Consider the following 17,286-nt stretch of genomic DNA (forward strand, 5'->3'; position numbering starts at 1 on the left):
TTAAATGATTAACGTGTCTACCTCATGTGACAATGTCACACGAGATGGGACGTGTTAATGTCACAAAAACTTTAATAAACTTTTTTTAAGCCTACATGAAGCCTCATCCCGCCGCTGGATGAGGTTTTATATTTCTTCAGAAGCCGCCGGGGCTCCTGGCCTGCCCGGCAACCTTAAGGTCGGACGGTCAGGGCCTTTAATTGTTTTAATGATCCTGTCAATGGTCTCAATTGGCCATTGAGAGGTAGGCGGGCGGACAGCTGATCTCGCTGTGCCCCCACCTTCCTGAAAATTTAAATGGGGCGGGATAATGTCGGGGGTTCCCATCGACCTCATCCAGCGTCATTTCCGCGTCAGCGAGCGGGCCCCGCCCCCAGCTCGCTAACGGCAAAATCCAGCCCTTTGTGTAATATTACTAGCTCCAACCTCCAAAAATAGTCCAAAAGCAAAATGCTGGAAACCTGTAAATGAAGGTGGGAAGAAGAACAAAAGTGAAGCTCTGAGGTAGGGTGGAGGGCAGGAGAGATTAAACACCAGGAGGTTTCACGGTGCATGGCAAAAGGGAGTGGTAGTGGGACAAGAAAAGAAAAGATGTGCCTAGAAGAGGTGTGAATGGCAGGATAGCAACTGTCTGAACTCAAAGTAAAGAGAGAAACAAGAGAAAGGAAAACATATCAGTGAAGAAACACAAAACAAAATGGGTGAAAACCTAAAAATCTAAAATAGTTGGACTCAGAGTTGTATCTAGAAGACTGTAAAGTGATGAGGTGCTGTTCCTCAAACTTGTGTGGGCTTCATTGGAAGATTGTAGCAGGCCAAGGACAGAAAGGTCAGAGTGGAAACAAGGTGAAGAACTACAATAACAAATGACAAGAAGTTCGGAGTCACTCCCGCAGTCTGGATGGTGGTGTCCCACAAAGCGGCCTAGTGGAAGGGTCAGTGAGTGAGGCTGCTGATTCAGTGCGATGCTTGGGCTGCTTTTTGTTGTGGTGTTTGGCTTGGCTCAGTTGGTCTCTCCTCTGAGTCACATGGTTATGAGTTCAAGCTCCACTCGAGGGGTTGGATTTAATGGGGTGCTGCTCCCTCAACTGAAACATTAGTGGGGAGGCTGCCCAGCAGAATAACGGCTGTCCTGCAGCCATTTAACAGCTGGTTAGCCATTAATCAACTGGAGGCGGGTCTTACCGCCCTCAGGGACAGGGAGTCCTGCATCAGAGAGCTGCCAGCCAATCAGAGACCAGCAGCTCTCCAGTACAGCAGGCCAGGAAGGAGTGTCTTTCCCAACTCCTCCGAGTTTCCAGTTCTGGCATTTAAGCTGCTGAGGAGGCCAAGACCTCTTGGTGCGAATGCCATTTCTCAACCCCTCTCCTCTATTGCCCATAGGCCACTCACCCTCCACCCTGATGAGGTGAAGTGGCCTGTTCCATCCCTCACCTTCAGAGATGTATAGAGGATGGTAATTTTTGTAAAGAGGTGGTGTGGTGCGGGGAGAGGGAGGTGAGCCTGAACAGCCAAGGCCAAGGTTAGCTTGGGTTTTGTGAAGCCAAGATGCGAGTTGAGTTGTGTGAGTATCTCCCATGGCAATTGGGACTGCTTCCCCCTGACCCCACCACCTCCAACTGAGTTCATGCTGGGATTACTGCCATTTTTAGGCCATGTCTCTCTTTCTAAGGTGCTATCTTCTCCTCAGGTCCTACCCTCCACCAGGTGAAGACAACCAGCTGTTCAGAAACCCTCCAGTCTTTTGCGACCCTCTGGGAGGTGTGTGAGGGCAAGTGAGGATTGACTTTCCAATTTTCTCTTTACTTGCCTGGGCACTTCATCAATTCATTTAGCTTCAACTTCCCTAAAAACCCTTTCCCCAGATCATCAAACCCAGAGTTAGCATCATCACTTTGCAGTGCACTCCTTAGGCAAATTATTCTTGGGCTGCACATAAGGCCCCATTTACTGCCCATCCCTAACTGCCCTAGTGATTGTATTGTAGCTAGGCCGGTTCAGAGTGTGGGACTATAGTTAGACCCGGGTGGGATGGCTCCTTCTCTTCGTAGGGGCTTCTAGAGTAAGCTGACCTGATACCAGCTCACAGATAGAATGACACAGCACAGAGACAGGCCATTTGGCCCATCAGGGCTGTGCTAGCAATTATACTCTACACAAACCTCCTGCCACCCTACTTAGTCTAACCTGATCCTTCTACTCCTTTCCCCCTCACATGTTTATCTAGCCTCCCCTTAACTGTATCTATGCTATTCACCTTAACCACTCCTTGTGTTAGTGAATTCCACATTCTGTTCACCCTCTGGGTACAGAACCTGGATTTATTAGTGGCTATCAGATATTTATCACCCCTGAGGGTTTAGCCTAGCGAACCTAGAATCATAATCACCGCCATACCCATAAAACAAGCCAATGGGACTCTTTCCCCATCCAACCAATCAGCCGGTAGATGCTACTAGAGATTGAATAGGAGACATATGAACATATGAAATATGAGCAGGAATAGGCCATTCGGCCCCTCGGGCCTGCTCCGCCATTCAATAAGATCATGGCCGATCCATTTTGTGTTTCGAATTCCACATTCCCATCTACCTTTGATTCCCTTGCCTAACAAGAATCTATTTCTGCCTTAAAACTATTCAGTGACCCCGCCTACACCACCTTCTGAGGCAGAGAGTTCCAAAGTCGCACAAGCCTCTGAGAGAAAAAATTTCTCCTCATCTCTGTCCTAAAAGGGCGACCCCTAATTTTAAAACAGTGCCCCCTAGTCCTGGACTCACCCACAGGAGGAAACATCCTTTCCATGTCCACATTATCAATACCTTTCAGGATCTTATACATTTCAATCAAGTCACCCCTCACTCTTCTAAACCTTAGTGGAAACAAGCCCAGGCTGTCTAACCTATCCTCATAAGACAACCCATTCATTCCAGGTATCAATCTAGTGAACCTCCTCTGAACCACCTCCAACAAATTTACATCCTTCCTTAAATAGGGAGACCTAAACTGCACATAGTATTGGATAATAGTGACTAGGGGTTTGGTATTTCAGGAGGGGAGGAAGGGTCATTGGTTCCAATCAACACCCCAGCTCTCCTTTGTATCATAGACTATTCATTTTACACAATTCCTCAAGGTGGGTTTGAAAATTCAAAACTCCTTGTGAAAATACAGCAGGCTGATTGCAGTCACACAGTTTGAATGTGAGCAACATTATTCAGGTCTTTCACTGGGCTGATTGACCATGGGGTGCATCGCAGTTTAACCTGACCTGATGTGCCCTGACCTTACACCTATACTTGTGCCCTCTGCAGCATGGGCCACTAGCCTTGACAAGGAGCTGAAACCTTTGCTGATAATCCCCCTCCCTGATTCAGCAGGGGTGGGGGCATTATGGGCAGTTGTTAACCACTGATACTGACTGGCATCAAAGCCGTCAGGGGTAAAACCTGGTACCATTTCCTCTGTATGTCACATTACAACATAAGGCACTGCTTTTACCCAACTGGACTTTGAAGGATCTCTGAAACACGTGTACACATGTATATATGGTAAAGTGCAGTTAGATTTAGGGACTTGGGAGGGGGGTGGAATAACTGGACCAAGTCACAGGGATGCAATTGAAATCCCATTTCAAAATGATGAAATCCGTCCTTATTTTTGTATTACCATTTTAAATTCCATAATGGCAAGTTGAGGTCTTGTGACACATTGGGTAATGTCCCTGTCTCTGAGCCAGAAGCTCCGGGTTCAGGTCCCACTCCAGGACTTGATGGCCAAGGAAGGTACATTCCTAGTGTGGCCAAATAAGTTGAGTATTAAATTGTAACCTCCACCCCACCCCTCCGCGCGCCCCCCCCCCCACCACCCCGACATGCACCAGTGGTGAGCTGGAGAGATTTCTGGTTAGTTGGCTGGACGGCCGGTGTGGATCAGATTGGTGCCAACAGCATCGGGTTCAATCCCCATTCTGGCTGGCGTGGATTCGGGACCTGCCTCTTTGCCCTACACACGGTGGAAGTCAGACCTGCCTTTGGGCAGAGAACTGAAGAAGAACAGCAAGTTCCTACCTAAACTCGCCGTGATGCTCATTGCATTCCCCAGTCGTCGTTAGCTTTACAACGCCGCCACTGGTTGGAGGGCGGAATACCAGCGTGACATGTTTACATCAGCGGCCACCATTATAAAGACGAGTTCACAGCAAAAAAGTTGACAGGAAGTGTGCACAGACGTAAGACTTCTCACACAAATATTTTAAATGAATTTTGGGTAACGCAAAAATAATTGTTTTTTTTTTAATGTAACACACACAAAACAAAACAGACTTGGATTGTCAGCACCAGTCTCCATTTCTCAAGAACAGCCAGACAAGCTTGTAGAAAAATAATTGTCAGATAAGATTGTGGTTAAATGTCAGCCCAAATGAAACATGAGAACTAAATAACGTTTTTTATTCTCACCTTGGCCAAGTGGATACGCCGTGTTTTATTTACAATTAACGACATACAGCACCCATAAGGCGACTAAACTAACATCCATTAATGTGATGTGAAAGTTGACACCAGCAGTTACAAGACGTTTATCACAAGTAAAGCTCTTTTTTTTTTGGCTAGAGACTAAACACAGAAGTTTCTGATTGATGTGCGAAGATTGAAAAAGAAACGTTATTGCCTTTGATCAGATTAAATAATTTTATAAAATGTTCCTTCTTTTCATTAGGTGACGTGTCCAGCAGTGAACATTTTGAAGGAGGTGGTCTCTAAAACCAAATTAAAGCAATCACTCTCCTTAAAACCAGCAGCATGCACTTCTCTAGACGCATATAAATTATACATATTTATACTGCAGTGAATGGTTTGTCGGTATGTGAATGACTAAGCAGCATGCACGTTTAGACAATACACAGACATTTTCTTTCCTTTTTTACATTTTATAACCCATATACAGTCATTTAATACTGAACCCCTTTATGTTACAATGGTTGCGTCACTGATGCGAACAGTGTGAGTTCTGATGCACATTGCTTTCCACTGACGAGTCCGTGATACCTGTTGCACTCTGTCAAATTCTAGATGGTTCTGTGGTGATTTATTTTTCTGTTGCCTTTGGTGCCTACCGGATCGGCCACTCCCGACAATTTTACCGCCAGAATCTCGCAGAAAGCCTCAGCGCTGAACATTTCCTTTCCTCATAAGACAGTCCACTCATTCCAGGTGTCAACCTAGTGAATTTCCTTTGAACCACCTCCAACGCACTTACATCCTTCCTTAAATAAGGAGACCTAAACTGCACACGGTATTGGATAATAGTGATGAGGAGCTTGGTATTTCAGGAGGGGAGGAAGGGTCATTAGTTCCAATCAACAGCCCAGCTCTCCTTCATATCGTAGACTGTTCATTTTACACAATTCCTCAAGGTGGGTTTGAGAATTCAAAACTCATTGTGAAAATACAGCAGGCTGATTGCAGCCACACAGTTTGAATGTGAGCAACATTATTCAGGTCTGGACGAGACTATGGGGTAGATTTTCAGCCTGCAGCCCGAGTGTAAAACTAGCATCCAGGTCCATCCCCATTTCCAGTGATTTCACTTTGTGTAATGGGCAGCTGACCTGCGCCCCAACTTTACACCTAAGGGGGCAAAGCTGAAAACCAACCAATAAATAAGTCCAATGCGTTTGCCTTCCTGCTGTTGCATCTCTTTAACATACTTGTCCAATGTTACCTTGAAGAGAGCTAAGCTATTTACCATTATGGCTTCTCTTGGGTAAACTATTCCAAGAACTGAACAGCCCCTCATTAACATTTTCCAAATCCCTGTCTGAATGCATCCTACCTACATGCTCAGATTTAGCTCTATCTTTTGTTACTTTATCAAAAGATCCTGCTTAACCTCTGAAGCTGAGGTTCCATCTTACAATCATAAAGTACAGAAGGCCATTCAGCCCATCCTGTCCATGTTGGCTTTGTCTAGCTTTTCAAGCTCAAGACTTCTAATTACAATAGAAGGTACTGAGATTTTTTTTTTCCCCCCTGGCCTTCTCTCTGGAATGTGTTGATTCTTGCTGGTATATGGTTCCGTGTGCACCAACAGCCCCTTAGTTCCCAACCCCCATGGGACCATCCACGAGAGCCAAATGAGTGCCAGTGGGACTTGCAAGGATCGGAAGGGATGTCACAGTTGAGCCTGATTCTATCCTCAAGTGACATCCTCCCAATTTTCAACACGGATCACCGGAATGCAAATACAAGTGGAAGTTTTATCTGATCTTTTCTCTCTCTATTGCAATGGCATTGAGACCAATCGTAGCTTTCTTATTCTCACCTCAACTGCCCTCCACATACATCTGAAGCTGAATCTGGGACTTTGTGGACCACCTACACCCCACCCCCAGGCATTACACAACTTGTATTAAATGTATATTTACAATTATTTTCTAACAAATTTCACTCTGAGTGTTAGATTATGCTGACTCTCATTTTAAAGCCAGTACCTAATTCCAAATAAATAGGGCAAAACTGTACCCATCTAGAAAAGGAATAAAAAGGGATAGAATCTGGGAGGTTTGAATCAAAAACAGAAAATGCTGGAAATTGACATCTAAAACAGAGAAAAATAAACCCGGGTAACATTTCCCAAGGACTTATGATGAGGGTTTGGAAAAACTTGGATTCTTCATCCTTGTTCAGAGTCACCTGAGAGATGATCTACTTGAGGTCTAAGAGATTGTAAATGGAATGGAAAAGCTAAATTTGGAAAATGACTTTAAGTTGAAGCATCACAGTAGGGTGAGAGGTCATCGGCCAAAATAAGTTAACGGCGTCTTAGAGACTGAAATCAGAACTTTCTTTTTTCCTCCCAAAAAGGTGACCAGCTCTTGTAAAGAACTGCCAGGTAGAGGAGGCAAAAGGCCTGGAATCGGAAAGGATTGCCGCATGGGGTCGTTGTGAATGGATGAGCTAAGATTGGACAAATGGCTTCCGTCATCCATAGTGACCATACGCAGACCCTTCATCAGAATCGCATTGATCTTCCTTTCACCTGTCTTTTTGGGTGAGAGGTTAAACCGAGCACCACCCCCCCACACGCCCCACCCCCTCCTTCCCGCCCTCTCGGGTGGGCACAGAAGATCCTATTGCGCTACTTTAATGAAGAGCAGTTGATTCTCCCTGGTACCCTGGCCAATATTTATCCCTCAACCAACATGACTACAAGCAGATTACCTGGCCATTATCTCACTGCTGTTTGTGGGAGCTCGCAGTGCGCAAATTGTCTGCCACATCCCCTACATAGCAGCAATGACTACACTTAAAAAGGTATTTCATTGGTTCAAATCACATTGGGGCACCCTCAGATCACGAAGGATGCTATATGAACACAAGCCTTTCTTTGCTGAATGTGGGGGTCGGGTAACCTCTGCCCCAGTATTTCTTTTTAAATTTCTGTCTTGGGCAGCTAATGCTTCAGTTTCCTGAAGCATCCAACGTTCATTCTGTGAACATACAGAAAATCCAAGGGTTAAGGAGCAGCTCAGCATCACTGGGGAATTCATGGACGGGAAAACATTTGATGATGCTTGTGGTTGGATTGTGACTGCTGAATACTAATGGCTCATAAATGATAACTGGCTCTGCTATGTTATTCTGAAGTGGGATATTTCTTGTCAAGGTGTAATTGTTAAGAGAAATTGTAATGCACAGCTGGCTCTCAGCATCTGAAAACACAGTGGAACGAATTTTCCAATTTCAATATTATAATCATCTTTAGACCAATATATTCGATGTATACTTGAAGAGAAAACGCTTGCAGGGCTAAGAGGAAAGAGATGAGCGAGTGGGACTAATTGAATAGCTCTTTCGAAGAGCTGGTACAGGCAAGATGGGCCGAATGGCCTCCTGTGCTGTATGTTGAAATACAGGTTGTGTCTTGGTTCCATTTTGCACTCATCAAACTGAGGAATTGAAAACTTGTGCTCTCTATTCCAGGCACCCAATGTGAGCCTCAAACACTCCCTGTTTAAGTATGAAGCAGTTGGACACAGAACAAAGCATTCTTCACTCTATTCTGAGAGATTGTTTCCCTTGGCTGTGGAATCTAGAAAATGGGGGCACAGCCTCAGGATAAGGGGTCAATCATGTAGGACTGAGATGAGAGAAGAAATTTCTTCACTCAAAGGATTGTGAATCTTTGGAATTGTCTACTCCAGGGGGCTGCTGATCCTCCATCATTGAGTATATTCAACAATGAGATCGATAGGTTTTTGATCTCTCAGGGATATGGGGAGCAGGCAGGAAAGTGGGTTTGTGGTACAAAATCAGCCATGATCATATCAAATCTGCTCAGGGGACAAAGGCACTGAACCCAACACACAACAGCTGTAACTCCTTATCAACCCTCTCCCTACGCTCCAGTACTGGGGACTACTTGTTCACCCTTCATTCCCTTTACCCAATGGAACTGTTGCTAGAACCTTCTCCCTCCCCGCTTTCAAGAAAATCCGCAAAACCCCGTTCTTCCAACCCACTTTTAGCTCCCTTCTTTCCCTCGTATGCAGCATTCGCTGTTTTCCTTGCTGTAAACCACATTGAGGCATGTTCCTGTTAGTGAGCAAGGCCATGTAATTACAAGTGGTTATTGCTTTTCCAAGAGTAGAACAATATACTGACTGCAGTCAGGAATTGGAAAGCTTTTTGATGGCTTAGGGTATGGTTTCTGGTAAATGATGCCATATCATTAAGTAACTGTACAGCCGTAACCATGCATTCAGTGTACCAGGCTGACTAGCACTGGTTCGTTTAGGAAGACAACAATGTAGTGGTAATGGCACTAGACTAGATATCTTGAGGCCCAGGCTAATGCTCTGGTGGCACGGGTTCAAATCCCACCACAGCAGCTGATGGAGTTTAAATTCAATTGATTAATTAAAAACAAACTTAATAATCCTGGAATTGAAAACTGGTCTTAATGATGGCGACCATAAAGACACTACTGACTGTCAGTAAAAAAAAAAACTAATCTGGTTCACTAATGTCCTTTAGGGAAGGAAATCTGCCATCCTTTCCTGGTCCGGCCTCATGTGATTCCAGATCCACAGCAATGTGGTTGACTCTTAACTGCCCTCTGAAATGGACTAGCAAGCCACTTAATTATGGCAGTTAGGGATGGGCAACAAATGCTGGCCTTGCCAATGACACCTACATCCCATCAAAGAATTTTTAAAAATTCAGTTCTCATCAATTAATAGTCCTTCAGACAATAATTTGGAATGTGCTTATCAAGGTAAGAATTGCAACAGGTTTGCACCATGTTAAATGAATTAAAGCCAGCAGTTTATAGTTATGGTACTAATAGCCTCATTTCTATTTTGCAATAGAGTTCTCACTACTGTTACCAGGTTTAGCTCCTTCACTTTGAGTCCATCGGTGCCATTTTCTGCATCACACCAAGCGATTGTTTCTAAAATTACTTTCGGGAAGTGTGAATAAAAGTTCTCCTGTTTATCTTTTGTCAGCTTTGTGCTCATCAAGGTGAGGGGTGTTACTGCAGATTAGATGCAGAGTAATCCTCACGCTAGGCCAATGTGTTTTGCATTCGATTTCACTTCCTATTACACCAGTGATATTTATTCAATGTCCCAGCAGAATCAGTTTGTCATCACATGTAAATATTTACTGGAACCTTGTTTATTTAAATTAATTCTCAGAATATGGGCAAGGCTGGTATTTCTTGCCCAACCTTACTTGCCTCTGTACAACTGAATGGCTTGTTGGGCCACTTCAGAGGGCAGTCACAAGTCAACCATGTCGGAGTAGGGCTGGATTCACATATGGACTAGACCGGGTAGGGATGGTAGATCTCCTTCCCTAAGGGACATCTATTTCCCATGTTACAACAGTGACTACCCTTCAAAAATTGGCTGGATGGAGCTTTCAGAAGTCCTGAGCTTGTGAAAGGCAATTTTCTTTTGTGAAGCAGTTTGACGATCCTCCTTCTTTTCATCCCCAAATACTTTTAAACTGAATTCAAGTTTACACGGTGGGAATTGAACCCACATCTTCTGAAAGATCAGTTGAAGCCTCTGGATTACTAGTGAAGTAAGATGATCACAATGTTACCAAACCCAATTGCTAAACTCATTTCATGAGGCACTCATACGGACGGCAATCAAAGGAAAACTGCATCCCACCAAACTGGACTGCACTCAATGGCTGATCTTCAGGCTGAAATGCTAGTATGCTAACCCACTGAACCACCTAGTCCCATGTAAAGGCCCTCTGTCGCCATACATTAAACAGCAACATTCAACAGTATATTAAACAGGATCATTTTGAGATCTCAGAGGGTGGTCATCCCTGCCCTTTTGCAAGTTACCACAGGCCCAGATGAGGGTCCCACGCTCAGCGTTACGAGCAATGGCCAACGGTGGAGCCAGTGAAATTTTTGGTGGTGATGATGGAAGAGTGAGAACCTCGAGCGACGACGTCTGCTGACAGGGGGAGGATCCTTTGGGAAGAGGATTTGTGTTTTCTTTAAGCACACACAAGGAAGGCAGCAGGAAACCACCTCATGTATTCTTTTCCCCAGTCATATTGCTGACTGAAATTGAAAAGGAAGGAAAGGGCTAGGAGCATGAGACGTGGAGAAAAGAGCAGAGAACCTGGCCTTAGGCAGGTCACTACTAGTTCCCTAGGTTTGAATGACCAGTAAATCTTTTCTCAGTGCAATTTGTGGAAAGGGGACATTTAGAAAATTCCCTGCTTTTCTCTTGTTAATGTCATGAGACCTTGCATGTCCACCTGCAAATAGGCAGGACTCTAATTTAGTGTCTCTTACAAAGGAGAGCACTTTGTGTGTGTCTTAAACCCACTGCCTCCTGGCTGAGTGCTCAACTGAGCTGCGCCAACACTGACTGCCCTTTGTATGGCAATTAGGGCAAGTGTAAGCAATAGATAACCTTCGACCCCATTGGATTACTACAAATGGTGCTTTGACAATTCTTTGGGCTCCAATGGTGAAAGCCCAGTCCACCCATCATGGGATAAGCATGCTGAACTAGAAAGCTCCCATTGATGGACCCTTACTGAAGGTAGAGACATGAGTTAACAGTCAGGATGTTGTTTGAATGTGGCCCCTTTAAAAGTACAAGGGCAATTTCACCAAAACCAGTCAGCACTATTTTAATGGCGCTAGTTCATGATTTGCACCAGATTTGGTGGGGGGGGGGGTGCGCTCCCCACCTAAATCTCAACGCCTTACAAAATTAGCACAAAGTAACCTTGGAAGAAATTCTGCAGGCAGACTTAAAAATTGGTATCCAAGAGCTTATCCTTTAAAAGGGAAAATCCGATTACAGGGAAAGTATGTATGATTAGCAAAGGAGAGAAGAGCCACAACAACAGGTTACCGTGAAATTTGAAGTGCGCAACACTCAACAATGAAAACACTTCCGATGGTTTCTGATCTTCCCCATCTCAGCCTTATGGGGTAGGTGTACAGGACAACTTCTGTAAATATGTGGTAACTAGTTTTGTGAAACCATTTTGAGTGTACAGAGAGCACAAGTATGTCCAGTCACAGAAAGCACAGATGGTAGAGTGGATGCTTTAGGCTATAAGGACAGTGGTTAGCAGCTGTGCATATACTGTGAGTCCAGAAGAGTTTGGAGGGCCCATCACATCAGAACTTGGTCCCGGGTCTCAGGAAGTCGGAGACCAAGCAGGGCACCTGCTACTAATGCAATGGAAGCCAACAGGATAGGAACCACCTTAGTTATCTCCACAAATGAGGCAAATATTGATATGCCCAGTATTGCAGCAAACTTGGACAGTCCATTCAGAATACCAAATGCAGTTGCCCTACGGAAAGAAAAAAAGAGATTTAGATCCACTACTAATCATAGCAAATTATGTTCTACAGACAATGTTTTTACAGGCTTCTCAATGACCAGGGAGGCTGCACATTAGGAAACGTGATGTAGTAAAAGTGTGACCACTTTCATTTCAAAACAGTGAAGATGCAGGAGTGGAGATTCCTGAGGAGGAAAGGCTGTAGCTGCTTTAATAAACGAGAGAATGGCGGGAATGATTATGACTGGGAGAGGTCAGAGGTAAAAGAAAGGTCAACTTTCAGGCAACAACAGCTTGCATTTACATGGCATCTTTAACTTTTAAACCATCCCAAGGCACTTCACAGGAAGGCCATCAAACAAAATTTGACACAGGGCCACACAGGGCTGTATTTCACGCTCTCCCCCCAGCGGGTTTGAAAGCAGGCTAGCTTGTTAAATCCAGCGGGTAGCCTGCCCGGTGCCAAACTGTGCGTCTCTGCCCCTCCCCACCACCGCACTTATACCAATGGCGGGGGTGGTGTCAGGTGACCCACCCACCAGTGGGCCTATTGAGGCCCTAAAGGGGGAAATTAATTCCCACCTAAGGAGCTCACCATGCCTTTGCCGGGATTTAACCAGCAGCAGGAGAGGCCGACGCCAAGTAGCCAGCTCAGTGAGTTTCCCTGCATGCACGGGCGGAAGTGTCCCTCCTGAATGGGGCCATCGGAGGGCCCTCCCCAAGGTTTTACCACCTCCTGAGGTTGCCCTCCTCCCCCATTGGACTCTCAACCCCTAGTCCTCAGCCCCCTCGCCCTCCTCACCAGGGTTGGCACCCAGCGAGACCTTTGTACACTCAACGAAATTCCGCTCCAGCATCGCATGCCTCTGTCCCGCAGTGCTGCCGGCCTCCGACTGGAGGGCAACTCTCTGGGGTGGGATTCCCTGTTCCTGGGGGTCAGAAATCCTGCCTCCAGTCTATTAACAGTCAATTTCCTGTTAAATCACTGCGGTGTGCCCGGTGTTCCCCTCTGAGAGCTGACAGCCACTCTGTCCAACCTTGACTTTTTACCTGGGAGGAGGAGGCAGGGTATCCACGCCTTGTATAATTCAGCCCAAGGAGATGTTAGGAAGGGTGAGCAAAATGTTGGTCAAAGTGGGAAGTTATAAGGAATGTCTTAAAGGAGAGAAAGGAAGAGATGGAGGGATCGTTCCAGAGCTTAGGGGCAAAGCAGCTGAAGGCACAGCCGCCAAGTGGGCAGCACAGGGCCAGAGTTGAGGAGCTGAGTTCTCACAGGTTTATGTCGAGTGAGCATCCTTTGTGGTTCTCACTGCTGATCCTGGCCTCCAGTGTTAAGTATAAGAGGCTTTCATATTTCGGTGTCTGATTTGCGATGGCAAGGTGATGCCAATCACCACCACACCCACCCTGCCCCCCCGCCATTTACACTTCCAGCTGGCACCATTCTCCAGGGAGAAACAGAGCGAGCGAGTCCTGTGATCCTCAAGTAAAGTGGATCTCCGCTGCCGCTTAAAAGGAAAGCCAGCAAGTTTATTCATTGCAAATGAAGAGTCATACGGACTCGGAACATTAACTGTGTTCCTCTCCGCAGATGCTGCCAGACCTGCTGAGTTTTTCCAGCTATTTTTATTTTTATTTTTGTTTCAGATTTCCAGCATCCGCAGTGTTTTGCTTTTATGTTAATTGCAGTCACTGGCAAGAAAATCATATATCTGAATCTACAGCAGGTTTCGAACATGAGGGAATCTTTAAGGGCCAACACTGGCCAGGCCTCGGGGAGGCTTTCATTACCAAGGAGGATATCAACACTTGTTCAATGTAGTAAGAGGTGGCGAATGATACTTTGTAAAGTCCAGAGGAGCATGGGTGGTGCAGCAAAGTATTTCCTGGTCTTTCACTTATACAGCAAGAGTGCTGGTTGAAAGTGTCCTCTGTCTCCTGGTTCTAAGGATGTTTGAGCAGTTTCAAACTAGGTCCTAGTGGGTTACAATACAAAACTGCCCCTAATAGTACATACAAAAACATGTGATTCAGCCCAACAGGCCTCTGCTAGTGTTTATGCTCCACAGGAGCCCACCCCACTTCATCCAATTCTATCACCATTCCTTTCTGTCTAATGCACTTATCTTGTTCTGCCCTAAATTTATCTTTGCTACTCGCCCTAACTACTCCAGGAGTTCCACATTCTAACCACTCTCTAGGTAAAGAAGTAACAACCCTAATCTTCACCATCTGAATTTGGCACTACATTGTCAGCCTCACTCTGAAAGGCTACAAGATGGCTGGAGTGAGGAAATGCAAAAAAACAGTGTTACACTAGTGCAGTTAGGCAACTGCACTTGTAAGGTTGGGAGGAAACCGTGTGGGACCCTGTGGACTCGATGCTTGACTTGGAACGTACTTTGTAAAAATCAAGAGTATTGCAATTGTATTGAGGCACTTCAGAGTGCAACACGCTGTATGGAGAAAAGTTGAATGTCATTGCACTTCCTGTAATATTCCATTTGAAATGTTTCAGAATGTGCTTTCACAAAGTTTATGAATAAAATATACTTTTGGGATAAAGGATTCACATTGCTGGAGGGCAGGGCAATTTCGAAGGAGCTTTCTTATCCTACATAACACCCATGGTATAACCAGGCTGAGAGATTGTTTGATGCTGACGCTGGGTGCTTGAATTAGAAAAACATTATGGGCAGGATTTTATGTCCCGGGGCTGTGTGCACACCCGACCCAATTGGGCGTAAAATCGAGTGCGATGGCGTCGGGCGAGCGTCCCAACGTCATCGCGCACTCGCACGATATTTCGGTCGGCAGGCATGAGTGAGAGTCAGCAGCGCGCCCGCCGACAATTAAGAGGCCTATTAAGGGCCCATGATCAATTAATTAAAAGCAACTTTTCGCTGCCCGACCAACCTTATGGTGAATCAACCAGGCGGCCTTCAGATTTTTTATGAAGCCTCATCCACGGGCAAAGTAATTTTTTATAAAGTAAAAAATTTTAGACATCATTTTTAATACGTTCCTGTTTCTTTGATTCAGTCATGTGTGGGGACACGTTTCTCTCATTTTTAATATCTTTAGTTCTGTTTCCACAAATCTCCAGCTCCCTGCCTTCAGGGAGCTTTCAGTGCGCGCTCCTCCCGCCCCCACACACCGGCGGCGCTAAGGTCCTCAGCGCGCGTTTCACCCTGGCTGGCTGCTAATTGGCCAGCCATCATGAAATCGTGGTCAGGGGCCGATCACCGGACACTCCCGGGCCCGCCCACCACGTCCCCTCCCCGCCGACCGGAAAACCCTGCCCTATATAACCCAGCACCGCTATCCCTCACCTTGCAGAAAATTTACAAAAGGAAATCCATTTACCCAGCAGGAAGATTTCAGTTTGTAACGCCAGGGTGTCCCAGATAAACCAACGCACGTGCTAACTGTAAATATGCCAGAAAGGACTCAGGCCCACCTTTTATCGGTGGAATAGAGTTCCACTGTGATCACATCCAGTGCATTCCACGCAGCTATACTGACCCCACAGAACAGACACTGCATTCCGATCATGGCTGACTCACTATTGCCGAAAAACAGGAAGAAGCAGGTGATGGTCGACAACAGCATGGATCCTCCTTCAAAGACAAAATTAAACAAAACAACAGTTGCCACATAACAACACACACTGCCCTGCAAAGGTAATCATTGTGTACGGCACTTTGAGATGTTTCGATATGATAAGACTTCAATAGCCTCTCTCCTGCATTAACCATTGCCTGGCCTGCTCTCTCCCACCTTGTAAAGCATCCCAAGGCGTTCTTCTAAATGAGGAGCAGTGTAGAAATGCCGGTTGTTGTAAACCTTTGGAGTGCGCCCCAGACCCCAAGAACACATGAATAAAAGCAGAGGTTATTCAGATAATAATCATAGTTCAACCAAATAATATTAACACATCATGCTTGGAGTCCAAAGTACATTGACCCGAAAGTAGAATATTTTGACAACAGTGAATGAGAAGACATGTTTCTGCTCTGTTTTGTGCACGCTGAAAGGACAAGTCCAATCAGAACATAAAACCGGCTTCTTGTGTGGTGTTTTATTGGGTTGGAGCACCTGCGGCGTGGGGTTAAACCACTCCTCACCTTTCCACCATGTTATCAATCCCAACTGAGTGACTGCTAGGAGGCACCGGGAGCAGCTGTCGTCTCACAGAGTGGAAAAACCAAAATTACATTTGTGCCGTGGGACAGGCGAATGTCGGTAACGGAGCTGACCAATCAGCCCCCTTGAGCCTGCTCCACAAAGGCAGTGGGGCCACCTGTTGGCACCTTGTGGCAGTAGATTAAGAATGGGCAAAAAGAGAGGCCCTAGCCCATGGCAGAGCGATCATCCCTTCAAAGATCACTGCTTTCATAAAGAAAATATCTGCAAAACCCCCTGTTTATTTTAATCACAATATATACAAACGAATGAAGTATATCATCTACCCTATCAGTTACCCATCTGACCTTGATGTGCTAATAGTGATCTTCCCAAAGAGAAAAGTTTGGTAAATGCTTTCCTCCTGAAAACATTGCTCTTTTAAAGCCTTTGCTGAGGGATGTTACTAAATGACAGTGGAAGGGGTTTGAGGGTTTGGAATTGTGCTTGCTATGAATGTGCATTCATCTGGAGTTGACTGCGGCAGATATAAAATAAATATGTGCTAAGCATTTGCTGTAGGGTGTTGGATACCATTCAGTAGGTCTTAATGAAGACTTCGCAGTCTTAAGTGGGTTAACTGTAAGTATTTATTAACTACAAGAACTATAGGGTTCTAGCTAGGAGTTGTCTCTTGCTTGTGCACACAGCTCTGTCCAACACTAGACTGACCCCTAGGTGCAGATCCGGGGTTCTCTTACATCACTGAGTGGTATTGTACTCAGTCCCATGTTAACCCTACATGTGGCAGACCCTTATACTACAGCCTGCATTTAAGAATATAAGAAATAGGAGCAGGGGTAGACCATCTGGCCCCTTGAGCCTGCTCTATCATTCAGGGCAATTATGGCTGATGTCACGGACCGAGATTATGTGGTTTATTGTTGCCTGTGATCAAAGTGTTTAAGTCTGTGAGCTTAGTGTGTTTTCTTAACCTCAGAGTGATTTGTCCCGATTTAATGGATTTCCAGCAGAAAGCGTTTATGAATTTTAAAGTAAGGAAGATTATATTTATTATCACACACTTGCCCCGGAGGTTTAAAACACAACGTCTCACTCACACTATCGCACACCCAAAGATTAGATGCAAATGTGTGTACATACGGGTTAGGAGCAGGGGTAGACTACTTGGCCTCCCGAGCCGGCTCCACCATTAAATAAGATCATGACTAATCTGATTTTAACCCAACTTCACATTCCTGCGTACCCAAGAATCTGTCTGCCTCTGCCTTAAAATATATTCAAGGACTCTAAC

General features: G+C 45.4%; 1 protein-coding gene across 2 annotated transcripts in view; it reads right to left on the minus strand.

Moving 5' to 3' along the window:
• Nucleotides 1-6,030: 6,030 nt before the first annotated feature.
• The window catches only part of LOC144668241 (synaptic vesicle glycoprotein 2B-like), a 58,950-nt gene continuing 47,694 nt past the window's right edge, over nucleotides 6,031-17,286 (minus strand). For both annotated transcript variants that reach the window (XM_078530020.1, XM_078530021.1), the window contains 2 exons: nucleotides 15,307-15,466; nucleotides 6,031-11,855 (listed from right to left, as the gene is read on the minus strand). In XM_078530020.1, the coding sequence (XP_078386146.1) occupies nucleotides 11,672-11,855; nucleotides 15,307-15,466 (344 nt within the window). In that variant the 3' untranslated portion in view covers nucleotides 6,031-11,671. The remainder of the gene's footprint in view (nucleotides 11,856-15,306; nucleotides 15,467-17,286) is intronic.

Source organism: Cetorhinus maximus, chromosome 26 (genome assembly GCF_964194155.1).
Source record: "Cetorhinus maximus chromosome 26, sCetMax3.hap1.1, whole genome shotgun sequence".
In the NCBI taxonomy this organism is placed as follows: Eukaryota; Metazoa; Chordata; class Chondrichthyes; order Lamniformes; family Cetorhinidae; genus Cetorhinus; species Cetorhinus maximus.